Source organism: Dermochelys coriacea, chromosome 1 (assembly GCF_009764565.3).
Source record: "Dermochelys coriacea isolate rDerCor1 chromosome 1, rDerCor1.pri.v4, whole genome shotgun sequence".
Taxonomy (NCBI): Eukaryota; Metazoa; Chordata; order Testudines; family Dermochelyidae; genus Dermochelys; species Dermochelys coriacea.
This window is the reverse complement of record NC_050068.2, coordinates 167,129,078-167,142,887: the sequence shown is the minus strand read 5'-3', so window position 1 is coordinate 167,142,887 and position 13,810 is coordinate 167,129,078. Positions and strand designations below refer to the sequence as shown.

Sequence of the window (13,810 nt, the reverse complement as noted above, 5' to 3'; positions counted from 1 at the left end):
CCCTAATCATTTTTGTTGCCCTCCTCTGGACTTTCCAATTTTTTCACATCCTTCTTGTAGTGTGGGGCCCAAAACTGGTCACAGTACTCCAGATGAGGCCTCACCAGTGCTGATTAGAGTGGAATGATCATATCCCTCGATCTGCTGGCAATGCTCCTGCTTATACACCCCAAAATGCGTTTGCCTTTTTGGCAACAAGGGCACACTGTTGACTCGTATCCAGCTTCTCATCCGTTGTAACCCCTAAGTCCTTTTCTGCAGAACTGCTGCCTATCCAATCGGTACCTAGTCTGTAGTGGTGCATGGGATTCTTCCGTCCTAAGTGCAGGACTCTGCACTTGTCCTTGTTGAACCTCATCAGATTTCTTTTGGCCCCATCCTCTAATTTGCATATTTTATTTTATATATATGACATAGACACACACACATCATAGAATTCTATGATTAGTCTGTGTGTATATGCAAAGCTGCCTGTTGAAGTAAGGCTATGTATTAGTCAAGAAGATACATATAGTAAACAAACAGGCATGCACGCGCGCTCTGAAGTGGGTATGCATCTGAACATATTGTTGAATCTCACGCCCACCATATACACATTTCAAGCTGTTAGCAGATAACACTTTAAAGATTCGACACACTAAAATGGGACGAAAATGAAAATCTGTATCGGAATATGTTTCAGAACACAAGAAAGTATTCAAAAGTTTAAAAAAAAAACAAAAACAGGAGAAAAGGATGAAGTTGAGTGTATGCGCTGCAAATGGTGAGGCCCAATTACTAAATGTATATGTTTATAGGCTATAGTTCTAAGTCTACACCAGTAAAATGTTTATTCAAATGAAAAGTTTTATTGTTTTCTTAAACTCACAGGTGGCATTGTGTTTTAAGTTTTCTTTTAGTTCTACAATAAACCACGCTGATGAACGGAATTCAAAGCATTAATCTACTGAATATTTTTTCCCCTGTCTTTTTGTACACCACAATAAGCTCCATTATTTACCCAGAAAAATTATTAATAGTTTTTGCACTGATTTTCACCTGTTTTTGTTCTTGTGGTAATAAGCACTAATAAATTCCCAGGAAAAATTAAATAAAATAAAAACTGAAAACAAAGGGCTCTACTTACATATTTAAGAATAGGAAGTTTTCTAGTCAATAATTTCCTTTCTGCTAGCAGAGTCTCCCACAATTCTGAGAAGTATGGGGTTTTCCTCTCCTACCTGCAGTTCAGTGCTATAATGCTGCTTTTACTGATCATGCTCCCTTCTCCAGCTTGCACCAGACTTTTTATTTCAAATGTTTATAAAAACTCATAGAATGATGAGTAACAACTGCTTCAATGTCAGCCAGTAAACATATGTGCAGTAGGCTAACTAGCTAACGAACTGTAGATAAAAAAATTTAATTTTAATTTTGTTCCTTTGCTACAAAGCCACCCAGAGGGGGTATAATTGTGGGAGACACTACTAGCAGAATGGAAGTTATTGGGTAAGAAAGGAAGGGATAAAATAGTAGAATGAGAGAGAGAAAGCCTCCCCCCCCCCCAAATTAATGATCAAAATGGCAACTTATTTCTGGATCACTGCATATAGCAAAGGAGGCCCAAATACCCTGAGTGGAAGCACAGGCTTTCTGTGCCCATGAAGGTCCTGTGGAGTGTGCCTTGATTCCATCAGGAATAGGTTTACCTGATGCCTTGTATGCCTGTGCAATGCATAACTTGATCCTTCTGGCTAAAGACAGTTTGGATACCTGTAGTCCTTTGCACTTTGAGTGAAAGCCGACAAACAAGGGGCCTGATCTTGTTGATTCACAGCACTCAGGATAGATCTCTGGTGCTCTGCAAACATCCAAATTATGCCACAGATTTTCTGCAGGCTGCTGTGGGTTTGGAAGGGAGGACAACCTCCTGTGAGGCATGGGAAGATAAGTTTACCTTTGGCAAGAAGGGCTCTGGAGTCCCGAACACCACCTGATCATCATGGAACATACACTGATGTTCATATTCATGGATAATGCTGCTATCTCCGAGGCTCATCTTGCAGACATGATAGCAACCAAATACAGGTTTTGATGGATAGGTAGAACGGTGTGACCAATGGCTCAAAAGAGTGAGTCGTCAGGACTTTCAGCACTATTTAGGAAAGATTGGTCAGAGCTGCAATCAGACCAGTTTGACTGCTCTGAGAAATCTGGATACTTGAAGATTGTCTGTCAAGGAACCCAAGGACACTGCGTGTAAGATGTTGCTTATGGTTGACACCTGGTGTGCTATGATGCTGGGCTGGAGTCCCTTGTCTATGCTGTCCTGAAGAAAGTCCAGAATAGCTGGGAGATCAGGTCCCTGGGAGTTTTTCTGTTTTCCTGACACTACTACCTCCTGTATAGATGGAGGAATAGGCCCTTAGCATTGAAATCTGTGTGGAGGAGAGGAGTATCGCAATCACTTTGGTGTGTAGTCCAAACATGATTGTTTCCTTCTCAATAGCCATGCTGTCAGTTGTGAACTGTCTGCATCTGGATAGAGATGAGGACCTTGGTGAAGGATATCTGGTTTCACTGATAAATGCACTGGTGGGGGGGAGTTCTAATGCCAAGTCTACCAGATCTGAAAACCGTGGTCTCCTTGGCCAGTGTGGAGCTAAAACTATCACCATTGCTTTTGTTCACTTTATCTCCTGAATCACCTTTCCAAGTAGTGGGAAGTGGCGGGAATGTGTAAAGCAGGTTTTGTAGCCATCTGTGAGAGAGTATCCATCCCCAGCAACCTGGCATTTGCTTCCTTTGGTGAAGTACTTCAACAGCTTTCCTTTCTTGCAACGGGGAAACAGGTCAACTGCTGGGACACTGCATTTCTGTCAGTTCAGATTGAAGTCTTCCTGATTGAAACAACATTCTGAGTTGTTGACTGTGCATCTGCTGAGCCAGTCTGTCTCCAGGTTCAATTGTCCCTTTGTGTATATTGCTCTTATGGAAAAGAGGTTTTTTCCTGCCCCTTCCATTACCTCCATTGCATGTATGTGTAGAATTGAGCTCCAACTTCTCCCTTGGTTGTTAAGATATGCCACAGTGATAGTGTCATCTGACTAGACCAAAATGTAGATGCCTTTGAGGTGGCTCTGAAAAATTTGTAGGGCTAGCTTGACAGCTCTGAGCTCCTGGAAATTGATGCTTTGATTCCTTTATATGAATCCTAGTGCCTTGTGCCATTCTGTGTCCCAGATTGGTCTTCCCACTCCATTTGGCATGAGTACCCATGAATCTGGAAGGTACATGGGTAAACTCTTTCAGGTGTTCCTTGGGATTACCCACCATCTGAGGGAGTCCAGTACCTGGCTTGGGACCCGCACCTGATCCTGCATTCCAGTGAATGGTGCCATACTGCCAGGAGACGCCTGATGTGGGATCTTGCCCAGTGGGTGATTCCTATACATGAAAACAGCAGGCCCAGAACATGGAGACCCTGAGCTATAGGTGAACTTGTGCTTCTTACCAACATACTGTATGTATCAGGTTCTGGATTTTCTGGAATCTGTCCACTGATGGGTAGACTTTTGCCACAGAAGTGCCTGGGTCCACTCCCAGTTGAGCTATCCTTGTGGTAGTTCATTGATGTTTATCATGAAACTGTTCTTAAAGCAGTTTGTGTCTGGATTGTGGTCCTGTGAGCAGCTACTTTGGACAGAGCTTTGATCAAAATGTCATCCAGGAACGGAATCAAGTGAGTGCCCCAAGTCTAGCCATACCCACCACCAACCTTGGTAAAGACAAGGACAAATGGCAGAGTTTTGTGTTGAAAGTAGTGTCATCATCTTTTTCGTCTTTACCTTGTCCCATCAATTGGGGTCAGCAGCTCTTGTTCTTTGTGTGCACTTTTGTCAAGTGCGTCTTCCAAGCTGATGCCAGCCTTCCTGTCCTCCTTCAACATCTCAAGCCATCTTTTTCTAGGTCTTCCTTGTGGTCTTTCTCCTGTGACTACTAGGTCTTGTACTCTCTGGCCAACATATCTCAGTTCTTGTCTCACACAGAGATCTATCAATACTCCCTCAGCTTTTCTGTTATGGGGTCTACCTGCATCATGCCTCATACTGTTTCATTGCATAGACTATCAGCTCTCCTTTTACCCAGCATCCAACTGAGCATTCTCATTTTGGCAATGTGAAGTAGTTTTTGCTTCTCTCTGCATTGGCCAACATTCCCACCCATACATTATGGATAAGGCTGCATGTCTGTCATGGAGGTCATAGATTCTGTGACTTTCCATGACTTCTGCAGCGGCCAGTGCATCTGGCTCTGGGGCTGCCCGAGTAGATCGGGCAGCCCTTGGGTCAGCCACACTGGTCGCTGCTGGGGTAGTTTGGGTGTGGGAGGGGACTCGGGGCTAGGGGTTTGGGAGCGGGGCGGTACTTACCTCACCTCAGGGGGCTCCCCAAAAGTGGCTGGCATGTCTCTGCAGCTCCTCGGTGGAGGGGCCAGGGGGCTCTGTGCGCTGCACCCACCCCACAGGTGCCGGCTCCGCAGTTCCTATTGGCTGCGGTTCCCAGCCAATGGGAGCTGTGGAGCTGGAGCTTGTGGTGGGGGCAGCATGCGGAGCCCCTCAGGCCTTCTCTCCCCCTAGGTATTTTTGTGAGAATGGACAAAACAGGAGAATTTGTCCGTTGCTGGGTTTGTTGTCTCTTCTCAAGGCACTATGTGGGAAGTGGAGGGTGGAACTGTTCCTGTGTGTTTTCTGCCACAAAGTTATCCAATTTTTCCTCAAACAGCAGAGTCTGTCTGTAGATGAGCACAGGATTTGTTTGGAAGGTGCATCTATGGGCATAGCCAGATATAGCACCCAGCTGTTGAGCTGGCTGCCATGGCCTTGGCTGAGAATCTCATTGTATCTAATGAGACATCTGTCACGAAGATGGGATCTAGGGTTCTTCTCTAACAGTAAGCTGGAAGTCAAAATGGTCCTTTGTCTTCCCTGGCCTTACAGTCATACAGTCAGGACAGCATGGCTCTTACAAAACAGGCAATGGCCTAGGACACTCCAAGGTCTACCAAGAAGCCTTGGAATACCTTTTGTGTCTCACTTCTGCCTTTCTATCATTTGTATCTTTGGGAAAGGAATCTCTTTTGGATGGGATTATCATTTACTTTAGCTAAGGATGCTAGCACAGCATTGGTCGTTGGTATATCTACGATGGCAATTTTTGGCTCTTGCAACTTATCTAAGTACATACCCGCTTATGTGCTTATCCTTGTCAAGGGTTTCCTATTCCTCCTTGGTCACATCTTCTAAGGATGGGTGCAGTAGGACTGCTGTCTCAGGCAGTGCTTTGGAAAGAAGACATTTGTCCTTAGACTTATGCTTGTTCCAGAGTTGGCTCTGGATGGCAGATGCAACCTTTCTGAACGTGTTGTTAAACTTATCAGGAAGGAAAAACCTTTGCTGCTTTTTTTTCCTAAGCCCTTCTCAGAACCTGAATCCGAGAGCTCTCTTTCCGCAGTAGAGATAGTGGCGTCAGAGGATGAATACCTGGATAAGTTTTTGGGGGTTTTTTTACATTTTTTCTTACCCTTTTGGCCCTATGTGTCTGCTTTGCAGGAATTGCTACCCAACAAAGGCAGTGGTAACTTGCAGCTATTTAGTACCTTCAGCTCTCTAGCTATGTCTCCCTGTTCTCCCCCCTCAATCCCAATCCCACTGCTCATTAGATGGGGTCTCATTGTGGCAGTCCCGATTCATACTGGGGAGAAGGGAAGCTAGGTAGGAGCCCTGCTACATTAGCCAGGAAGCGTAGGACTCGCTTCTTTTCTTCTGGCTCATGTCTACCCTGAGATTTACCCCCTTAGCTAGCCAGATGGTGAATTGCTTTATCTTTGGATTCTTTCCCCAATATGTTCCATCACCTCTTCTCGATTTTCCTTTATTGGAGTTTCAGCTCTCTGGGCCAAGGTGGGGACCTAACCTTACTGTCTGCTGAAGTGAGCTGTAGCTCACAAAAGCTTATGCTCAAATAAATTTGTTAGTCTCTAAGGTGGCACAAGTACTTCTTTTCTGTCTGCTTACTGTGGCACTGCAAGGGGGGGCTAGCTGTGAACAGGCACGGCATAATTCACCCTCTGAAGAGCCTATAAATGCTGTATCACCTATAGAACAATGCTTTGATGTGGCTGAGTGTTTCTAGGTAGGGCCCCACCAAATTTTGGTCAATTTCAAGGTCATACGACTTTAAAAATAAATTTCATGATTTCAGCTTTTAAATCTGAAGTTTTACGGTGTTGTAAGAGTAGAGGTCCTGACCCAAAAAGGCGGTTGCAAGGTTATTGTAGGGGGGATTGTGGTAGTGCTACTTTTACTTCTGTGCTGCTGCTGGCGGTGGCCCTGCCTTTAGAGTGAGCAGCTGGAGAGTGGCGGCGGCTGCTGGTCAGGAGTCCAGCTCTGAAGGCACAGCCACCAGCAGCAGTGTAGAAGTAAGGATGGCCTGGTATGGCATTGCCACCCTTACTTCTGCACTGCTGCAGGCAGTGCGTTGCCTTCAGAGCTGGGTGCCCGACCAACAGTCACTGCTCTCTTGCTGCCCAGCTCTGAGGGCAGCACAGAAGTAAGAGTGGCGATACCGTGATCCCCCTAAAATAACCTTGCGATCCCCCACAACTCCCTTTTGGGTCAGGACCTCCCATTTGAGAAACACTAGTCTCCCCCATGAAATCCGGTGTTTTGTGTGCCTTACCCTACCCTATACAGATTTCATGGTCTGTGACGTGTTTTTCATGGCAGTGAATTTGATAGAGCCCTATTTATAGGTCACTTCTGTCATAGTTTTTGGGTGAGAGGGAGGCCTGCAGTGGTGATTCCAGCTGGCTGACTCCACATCACTATAAACCTGATGCAGAGGAATGAAGAAAGATGAGTAAACATCACTACTATCCACAAAATCATTAAAATTGGCAAAGAGATTGGTTGGGAGCAAAGTCAACCACCACTGAACTGCTGCCGTGGAGGCAGAAGATTGGGCAGCAAGCCAAAGGGGCTGTGGGCAGCAGCAGCTGTGTTATCATCCCCATAAAATGCAGGCACGAGGGGAATATCCCATATGTCTCAACTGTGACTGACTCTGAGCTACATTTAAATGCATTTAAAGTTAGAAAATTCTACAAGGGTCCAGCTAAACAGACTGTTCAGTCCTTGAGATATTTTTATAAAATGGGATTAGAACAGCTAGATGTTGTTATAACTAGGACAATCAATGATACTCATCTTTATATTTTGTGACTCAAGTATTTGTAGTAAAACATAGCAGAGCACACATTATGTAGGCAACTAGTATAAGTTGGGATGAAATCCTGGCCCCACTGAAGCCAATGAGTTTTGCCATTGAGTTCAGTGGGACCAGGATTTCACCCTTAGAGGTAGTAGTGACTTGAAGATCAAGACCCTACATTTCATATTCTTCTCTACAGTTATTCTGCCAATGTTTTAAGGTTAATCCTCTTTCAAAAATTGTTAGCGTAAGAGATTGAACAGCGTTGTGGATCACCAGAGGGCAGGCACTGGCTAGAAAAAGAGGTGCCATATCCAGATACTTTGGAGAAGAAAGGCACTGCTTCCCATTACTGAAGTCTGGACTACAGGATATGTAACAGAACCAACTTGCAACAAGCCCTTTAATGCTTTCTGTGGTAGGCGCAATTCTCAAGATCTGGGCTGCTAACTAATGAAGGTGTCCAGCTGTTTCGTTAATCCAGCAGAAATTGTCTCCTAATCTGCAGTAAACAATCATGTAGATGATTAATATTTAATAAATTACTATAAAAATATGAGAAGCCTTTCTGCTAAAGTATCAAAATTATGGAAACTAATTGTTTCCCTTTAATATGATTTTTCAGAGATTGATGTTAAAATATCACCTTTTTGCTTTCTTTAATAAAAGATAATCAAAATGCGGAAGTTCTTCATGGGCAGCTTAGTGCTGGCACTACTGATCTATTGTATCTACATGTCAGCATGTCTTTTCAAAACTACAAGTGATTCTGGGTGCCCACCTTAAAAGGACCTGGTTTTGAGACAAGGTTGAGCACTCACCTTCTGAAAATCAGGCCCCTTTCAAAGATCTGTCTAACTCAGAGGTGGGCAAACTACGGCCCATGGGACGATCCTGCTTGGCCCCTCCTCCCCTACTGGGGAGAAGGGAAGCTAGGTAGGAGCCCTGCTGCATTAGCCAGGAAGTGTAGGACTCACTACTTTTCTTCTGGCGCATGTCTACCCTGAGATTTACCCCCTTAGCTAGCCAGATGGTGAATTGCTTTATCTTTGGATTCTTTCCCCAATATGTTCCATCACCTCTTCTCAATTTTCCTTTATTGGAGTTTCAGCTCTCTGGGCCAAGGTGGGGACCTAACCTTACTGTCTGCTGAAGTGAGCTGTAGCTCACAAAAGCTTATGCTCAAATAAATTAACCCTCCTCCCCTGCAGCCTCAGCGCGCTGCACTGCCGGCGCTATAGCCTGTTGGGCAGCGTGGCGGGCATGGTAAGGGGATGGGGAGCAGGAGATCCCTGGGTGCAGTCAGGGGACAGGGAGCGGTTGGATGGGGTGGAGGTTTGTGGGGAGGGGTGGTCAGGGGATGGGGTGCAGGGGGAGTTGGATAAGAGGTGGAGTCCTGGGGGGCGTTTAGGGGTCAAGGAGTGGGGGGGGCGTTGAATAGGTCAGGGGTTCTGAGGGGGGCAGGAAGTGGGAAGGGGTGGATGGGAGTAGGGACTAGGCTGTTTGGGGAGGCACAGCCTTCCCTACCCAGCCCTCCATACAGTTGCACAACCCCCATGTAGCCCTTGGGCCAAAAAGTTTGCCCACTCCTGGTCTAACTGGATACCTAAAGCACGAGTCACTTAAAATTTAGGGTTCCCCCCCCCCCCCAGAAAATCCATTGGCCAAAAGACAAAGAAAAACAGGACAATCCCCCAGGCTTCGAAACATTGACATAATAGGCCTATTTCTCCCTTTGCACTGTGTGACTTTATGGATCCAAATATTTAAACACATGAAATAACATAGCTTCAAAGTTAAAATGGGCTATATGTTCTGTACATGTTTCTCTGGAAAATGAACTTATATGAATGGAAGTTACTAGTGAAACAATTTTAAATTTGTGACAAACACTAAATTCAGTTATTAAGCTAAATCCCTATGATCACTGGAGAATGGCAGTAGAGCATAAAGTTTTGTTAACATGTTAAGGTTTTCACCAACTGTAGATAAAGAAAGCAGCAATAATGAGAGCACAACAGCTGGTTGGCATCCTTCCTCTTCTTTAACTTCTCTCTCTGATTTTACCTGCTGAACTTTTCAATCTTAGAAATTAAAAAATTGGGTTATACTATTAACGTTCAGTTTATAAATACTTTAGATTACCTTGCATTTCAGATCAGGATTTAACAGTAAATTACCACTGATGTTTTATCACATGCTTTAAATTAACTTTAATGCAATAGCAGCTGCAGCTAATAATTCAAATATGAGAAGCATTTATAAATGCAAATTTAATGGTTCTAGAAATTCAGATCTTCATGCCACCTACACTAAATGCACCTGTAAATTAGAAACACCATCCTTCTTAAGTGTGTAACAGTATGTTGGATTGTACCTAGGTAGGTTTAATTGACTGAGTTATTGTTGAACAGTACTTCGGTGAAAACATAACTATTGAAATCACCTCTGACTTTTTAGAATACCTAAACATTTTAAAAAATATACAAATTAAAATAAACTATTCTTACATATATTTTCTTTTATATCAAAGTCTTTCAGAACCCTTTACAATAACAGTCCAGAGATCAACATGGATCATCCCTTTAGTCAAACAACTTAAGATAATTCTGATATTATTTCCCAAAAGTAAGCTGATTTCCTTCAATGTACAGTTCTTGACAGGACCAGTGCCTCCTCTTCATTTACTACATTGTTCATTTTATTGAAGAGGCAGAAGAGCGTTGTATTTCAAAAAAAGGTCTCTCGACAAAGTGGGCAGGTGGATTTGTTGCTAGATGTGAACCATTTGTACTGAAAGAAAAACAGAAACATTTAAAATGTGAACGTATGATGAATTTTAAAAGAGCTTTACATTAGAACACTTTCATTCAGTTTTGTTTGACAGGTGTAAGGTTTTATCAGATATAGTGACATAACTTGCCAGTGAACATAGCTACCAACTAGTCTAGTAAAAGTTATTTGTCCAATAAACCATGCATAAGCAACTTCCCCTAACAGAAGCAAAGTCATATGAAATACAAACATAAAACACAACATTAGTTTCTGAAAGATACCATCCAGGATTCTCTCTGTTGTCTGGTGTCATTTTAAGAAGGTAGGATCCACAAGTGAGAACTCTCTTGGAATTATATTGTTAGAGAAGCAGTACTTTTCTTTTGTATGGCAATAGAGACATCAACCTTTTCTGATATACTCATGATTACCATTTTGTCAGCTTTAATATAGTTTACATACTGCAATTTGAACCAGATTTTAAATTTAGGCAAAATACAAACATGTACACAAGACCAACTCTGGATACTTACCAAACAGGCTGAATGGAATTTTTTCTTGCATGTTCTACAGGCTTTTTTGGGAAGAGAATAATTGGAACCATGAATGACTGAAAAACAGATCATGCAATCTTCAATGCCCTCAAACCGTTTATCCACGTTATTTTTCCACAAAGCCAAGCCTTCCATAATGCTTCCATTCTAACAGAAGGAAAGAGTCACAACAGCAATCAGTGATGTGTTAACATTTTAGAACGTCTCTTATTTCTATTCTAGAACTCCCAGAAGCCCCAAGCAGAACCGGGGCTCCATTGTATGAGGTGTTGTATATATAAATAGGGGGACTTGGACCCTATCCTGAAAAATTAATCTAAGATGACATACTATTTATGAAGGGTGTGGTAAAGGGATGAAACATGTACAATTTTAATGTACACAATCAAATAAAGCCATGTATTTCAACTACAATGGACAGTATCATACAATGTATCCGTCGGATTCCAGACGTGTTCCTCTCTACAGAATTCGTAGTGGACAGTGTGCATTTAAGAGCATTTATAAAGCTATCTGCATTAATCGTTTTGTTAGTTTCTTATCATCACAAGTATAGAGTGACATCTATAATTACCAACCAACCCACCCAATTTTAGAGGGTCTCATGTTAGGGGAAGTTTTGAGATTGTAATGGTTCATCATCCACAGATGTAGATCCTGGTATTATATTTCAGTCAACACTATATTGCTAAGATTGTTCTATCATTTTTGTGTCACTGTTTGTTTGTCCTAAGTTGTCAAAACCAAGGGTTTTGCCTAAAACTTCACCTGGTGAGTGAGGTACGTGCTTAACTGTAGCATCCAATTGCGCCACTGCTGAACAGCCACACCAACCCTCTTTCCACTCTCAACTGTTATTGAGCCCAGTGGGTAATTTGGCGGAAGCTGTATTATCAGTTCAATAAATATATCATCAACTGAATAGGTAGCAATCACTTCCCGAGTAGCAGACCGAGCTTTTACCTATAGAAAAACAGAAACATTCAAAAAACTGGCGAAATCTCACTTTATGTTAAACATTCACTTTCTCAAGTCTTTTTATATTACATGAAACATCCATAATTTACTGCATATACTTGGAACAGGAAAACAAGTGATTGACAAATCTTTTGATTAAAGAAAAATGCCAACCTTTGTCATGCCAATTAAACAGAACTGGTGCCAGCCAATCAGATTGAAAGATGACTAAATTTAAAAAAAAAATTAGACTAGCCAGAAGGTACCATATCACTAGTGGTCTTGCAGAAAAGAGCACCTATATGGATAACCTCTCTGACTGAAGTACATGCACCAAGATTTTCTACACTATTCCAAATACAGGAAGTCAGCAATTATATAGCGAACAAATGTCATCCTACTAAACTAATAAATTAAATTATGCTATCAATTATTTATGATCATAGAAATAAAGTTGGTTTATTTATTTTTAGAGGATCAGTCAGGTTCTGAAAAAGCAACATCTGTGCTTTGACCATTACAGCATTTTGATAAAGATCTAGAGTAAAATCCTGGCTCCACTGAAGTCAAGGGCAAAACTGTTGACTTCTACAGGGTCAGGATTTCACTCCAGTCACAACTGCAAGAGATCACTATTCTTTGATAGCTCTATTCCATTGATATTATCTCAATGATCTTTACTTAAATTGCACTTAAAACACCTTATTGTATTTAATGCCTGGTTTAGAAACACTGGAGAGTTTATAATTCAATTTTTACAAGACAATTCACAAACAACTTTTTGAGAAGATAAAGGCCTTACTAACCGTCATGCCATTAAATAACTGGGTGCTAGTCTGCACAGAAGATATTTCTTGTAAAGAAAGTACATTGCTGACATATTTGCTTGTAAATTTATCTACAACATTGAAGACACGTTTCTCACAGCTATTCCACCAAAGCCTAACCATGGCTGGCAAGTCCTTCAATGTCATATGATACACCGAGCAAGCCAAGTGTGGAATCTGAGATGACAATATTGTTGTATCTTGGAGGAAAAAAAATCAAAAACATTTTGTCAAATATCAAATAGGTGACAAAGCATTGTTTCTGCCCCATGCCTACAGCAGCATTATTTTAATAATTTGATTATAAGACAGAGCCTGTTGCCAGCAATGGAAAGCATACCAACAATTCCCAACCCTTCTTGTCCATAAATGCTATCCTTCTTACGAACATTCAGATTTAGAGCTGGTCAGAAAAACTTAAATGGAACCATTTTCCCTTGGAGAAAGCTGCTGTGTCTAAACTGAAATGTTCTGCCAAGTTGTGTTCGTTTTGCTGAAATTTTACCAAAAAAGGGGAAAATTGTTCCAACAACGTCCAAGTGTTCGTTCCATTTGGCTGTTTTTAAAACGAAACGTTTCAATTTCCTTTCTAAACAACTTTTCGTTTTATTTTGGTTATGTTATATAGTAATATGAAAATGATGAAATCAAAACAAACATTTTAATTTTGAAACTATTTCCTTGCCTCTGTTACCAATATCACATTAGATTATTGGAAAAATAATGTTCAAGTTCAATTTGCTTTTTGCACTTTTCTGGTAGAACAATGAAAATTAACAAATCTACTTAACTTTTGTCTCTAGACAATTTAACGCTGTTTCTCATGCATTAGCACTATGCTGCAACCTTTGTATTTTCAGATATGTGAATGCAAATATGAGTTAAATATTTTGAAGAAATGTTTATTAACTTCATATATATTTTTAAATAGACAATCTAAAAGTTGGCTTAAGCTACCTAAGTGTCCATTTAAGAAATGAAGCAAGAAATCTGCATGCAGACTTAACATATTGTAGGCTTAAATATTTCCCCTTTCTTGTACCATCTAAACCAGTGGTTCTCAAACTTTTGTATTGATGACCCCTTTTACACAGCAAGTCTCTGAGTGCAACTGCCCCCCTTGTACATTAAAAACACACTCTTTTAATATTTAACACTATTATAAATGCTGGAGGCGAAGCGGGGCTTGAGGTAGAGGCTGACAGCTCGTGACCCCCCATGTAATAACCTCATAACCCCCAGAGGGGTCCCGACCCCCAGTTTGAGAACCCCGATCTAAACCCTGAACGTGCGCAGACACAGGGCACTATCATTTTCAGAGATAAATTGGTAATAAGGATTTCCCATCACAGCTTTTTCTGGAAAGAACTCAGTGATGAGACTAAGGAAGGGAAATGTTTCTCTAGGATTTATCGCTTTCTTACACTAAGAAGCATATTTTAACCTT

General features: G+C 41.7%; 1 protein-coding gene across 3 annotated transcripts in view; it reads right to left on the bottom strand.

The window, feature by feature from the left end:
• Positions 1–8,898: 8,898 nt before the first annotated feature.
• Positions 8,899–13,810, bottom strand: part of LTN1 (listerin E3 ubiquitin protein ligase 1) — a 41,100-nt gene continuing 36,188 nt past the window's right edge. For 2 of the 3 annotated variants that reach the window (XM_038368581.2, XM_043508985.1), the window contains exons 27-30: positions 12,343–12,563; positions 11,348–11,542; positions 10,559–10,726; positions 8,899–10,043 (exon numbers count right to left, since the gene is read on the bottom strand). In XM_038368581.2, coding sequence (XP_038224509.1) covers positions 9,981–10,043; positions 10,559–10,726; positions 11,348–11,542; positions 12,343–12,563 — 647 coding nt within the window. In that variant the 3' untranslated portion in view covers positions 8,899–9,980. Of the gene's footprint in view, positions 10,044–10,558; positions 10,727–11,347; positions 11,543–12,342; positions 12,564–13,810 lie in introns of those variants that run through there. The other variant, XM_043508988.1, reaches the window with a different exon arrangement.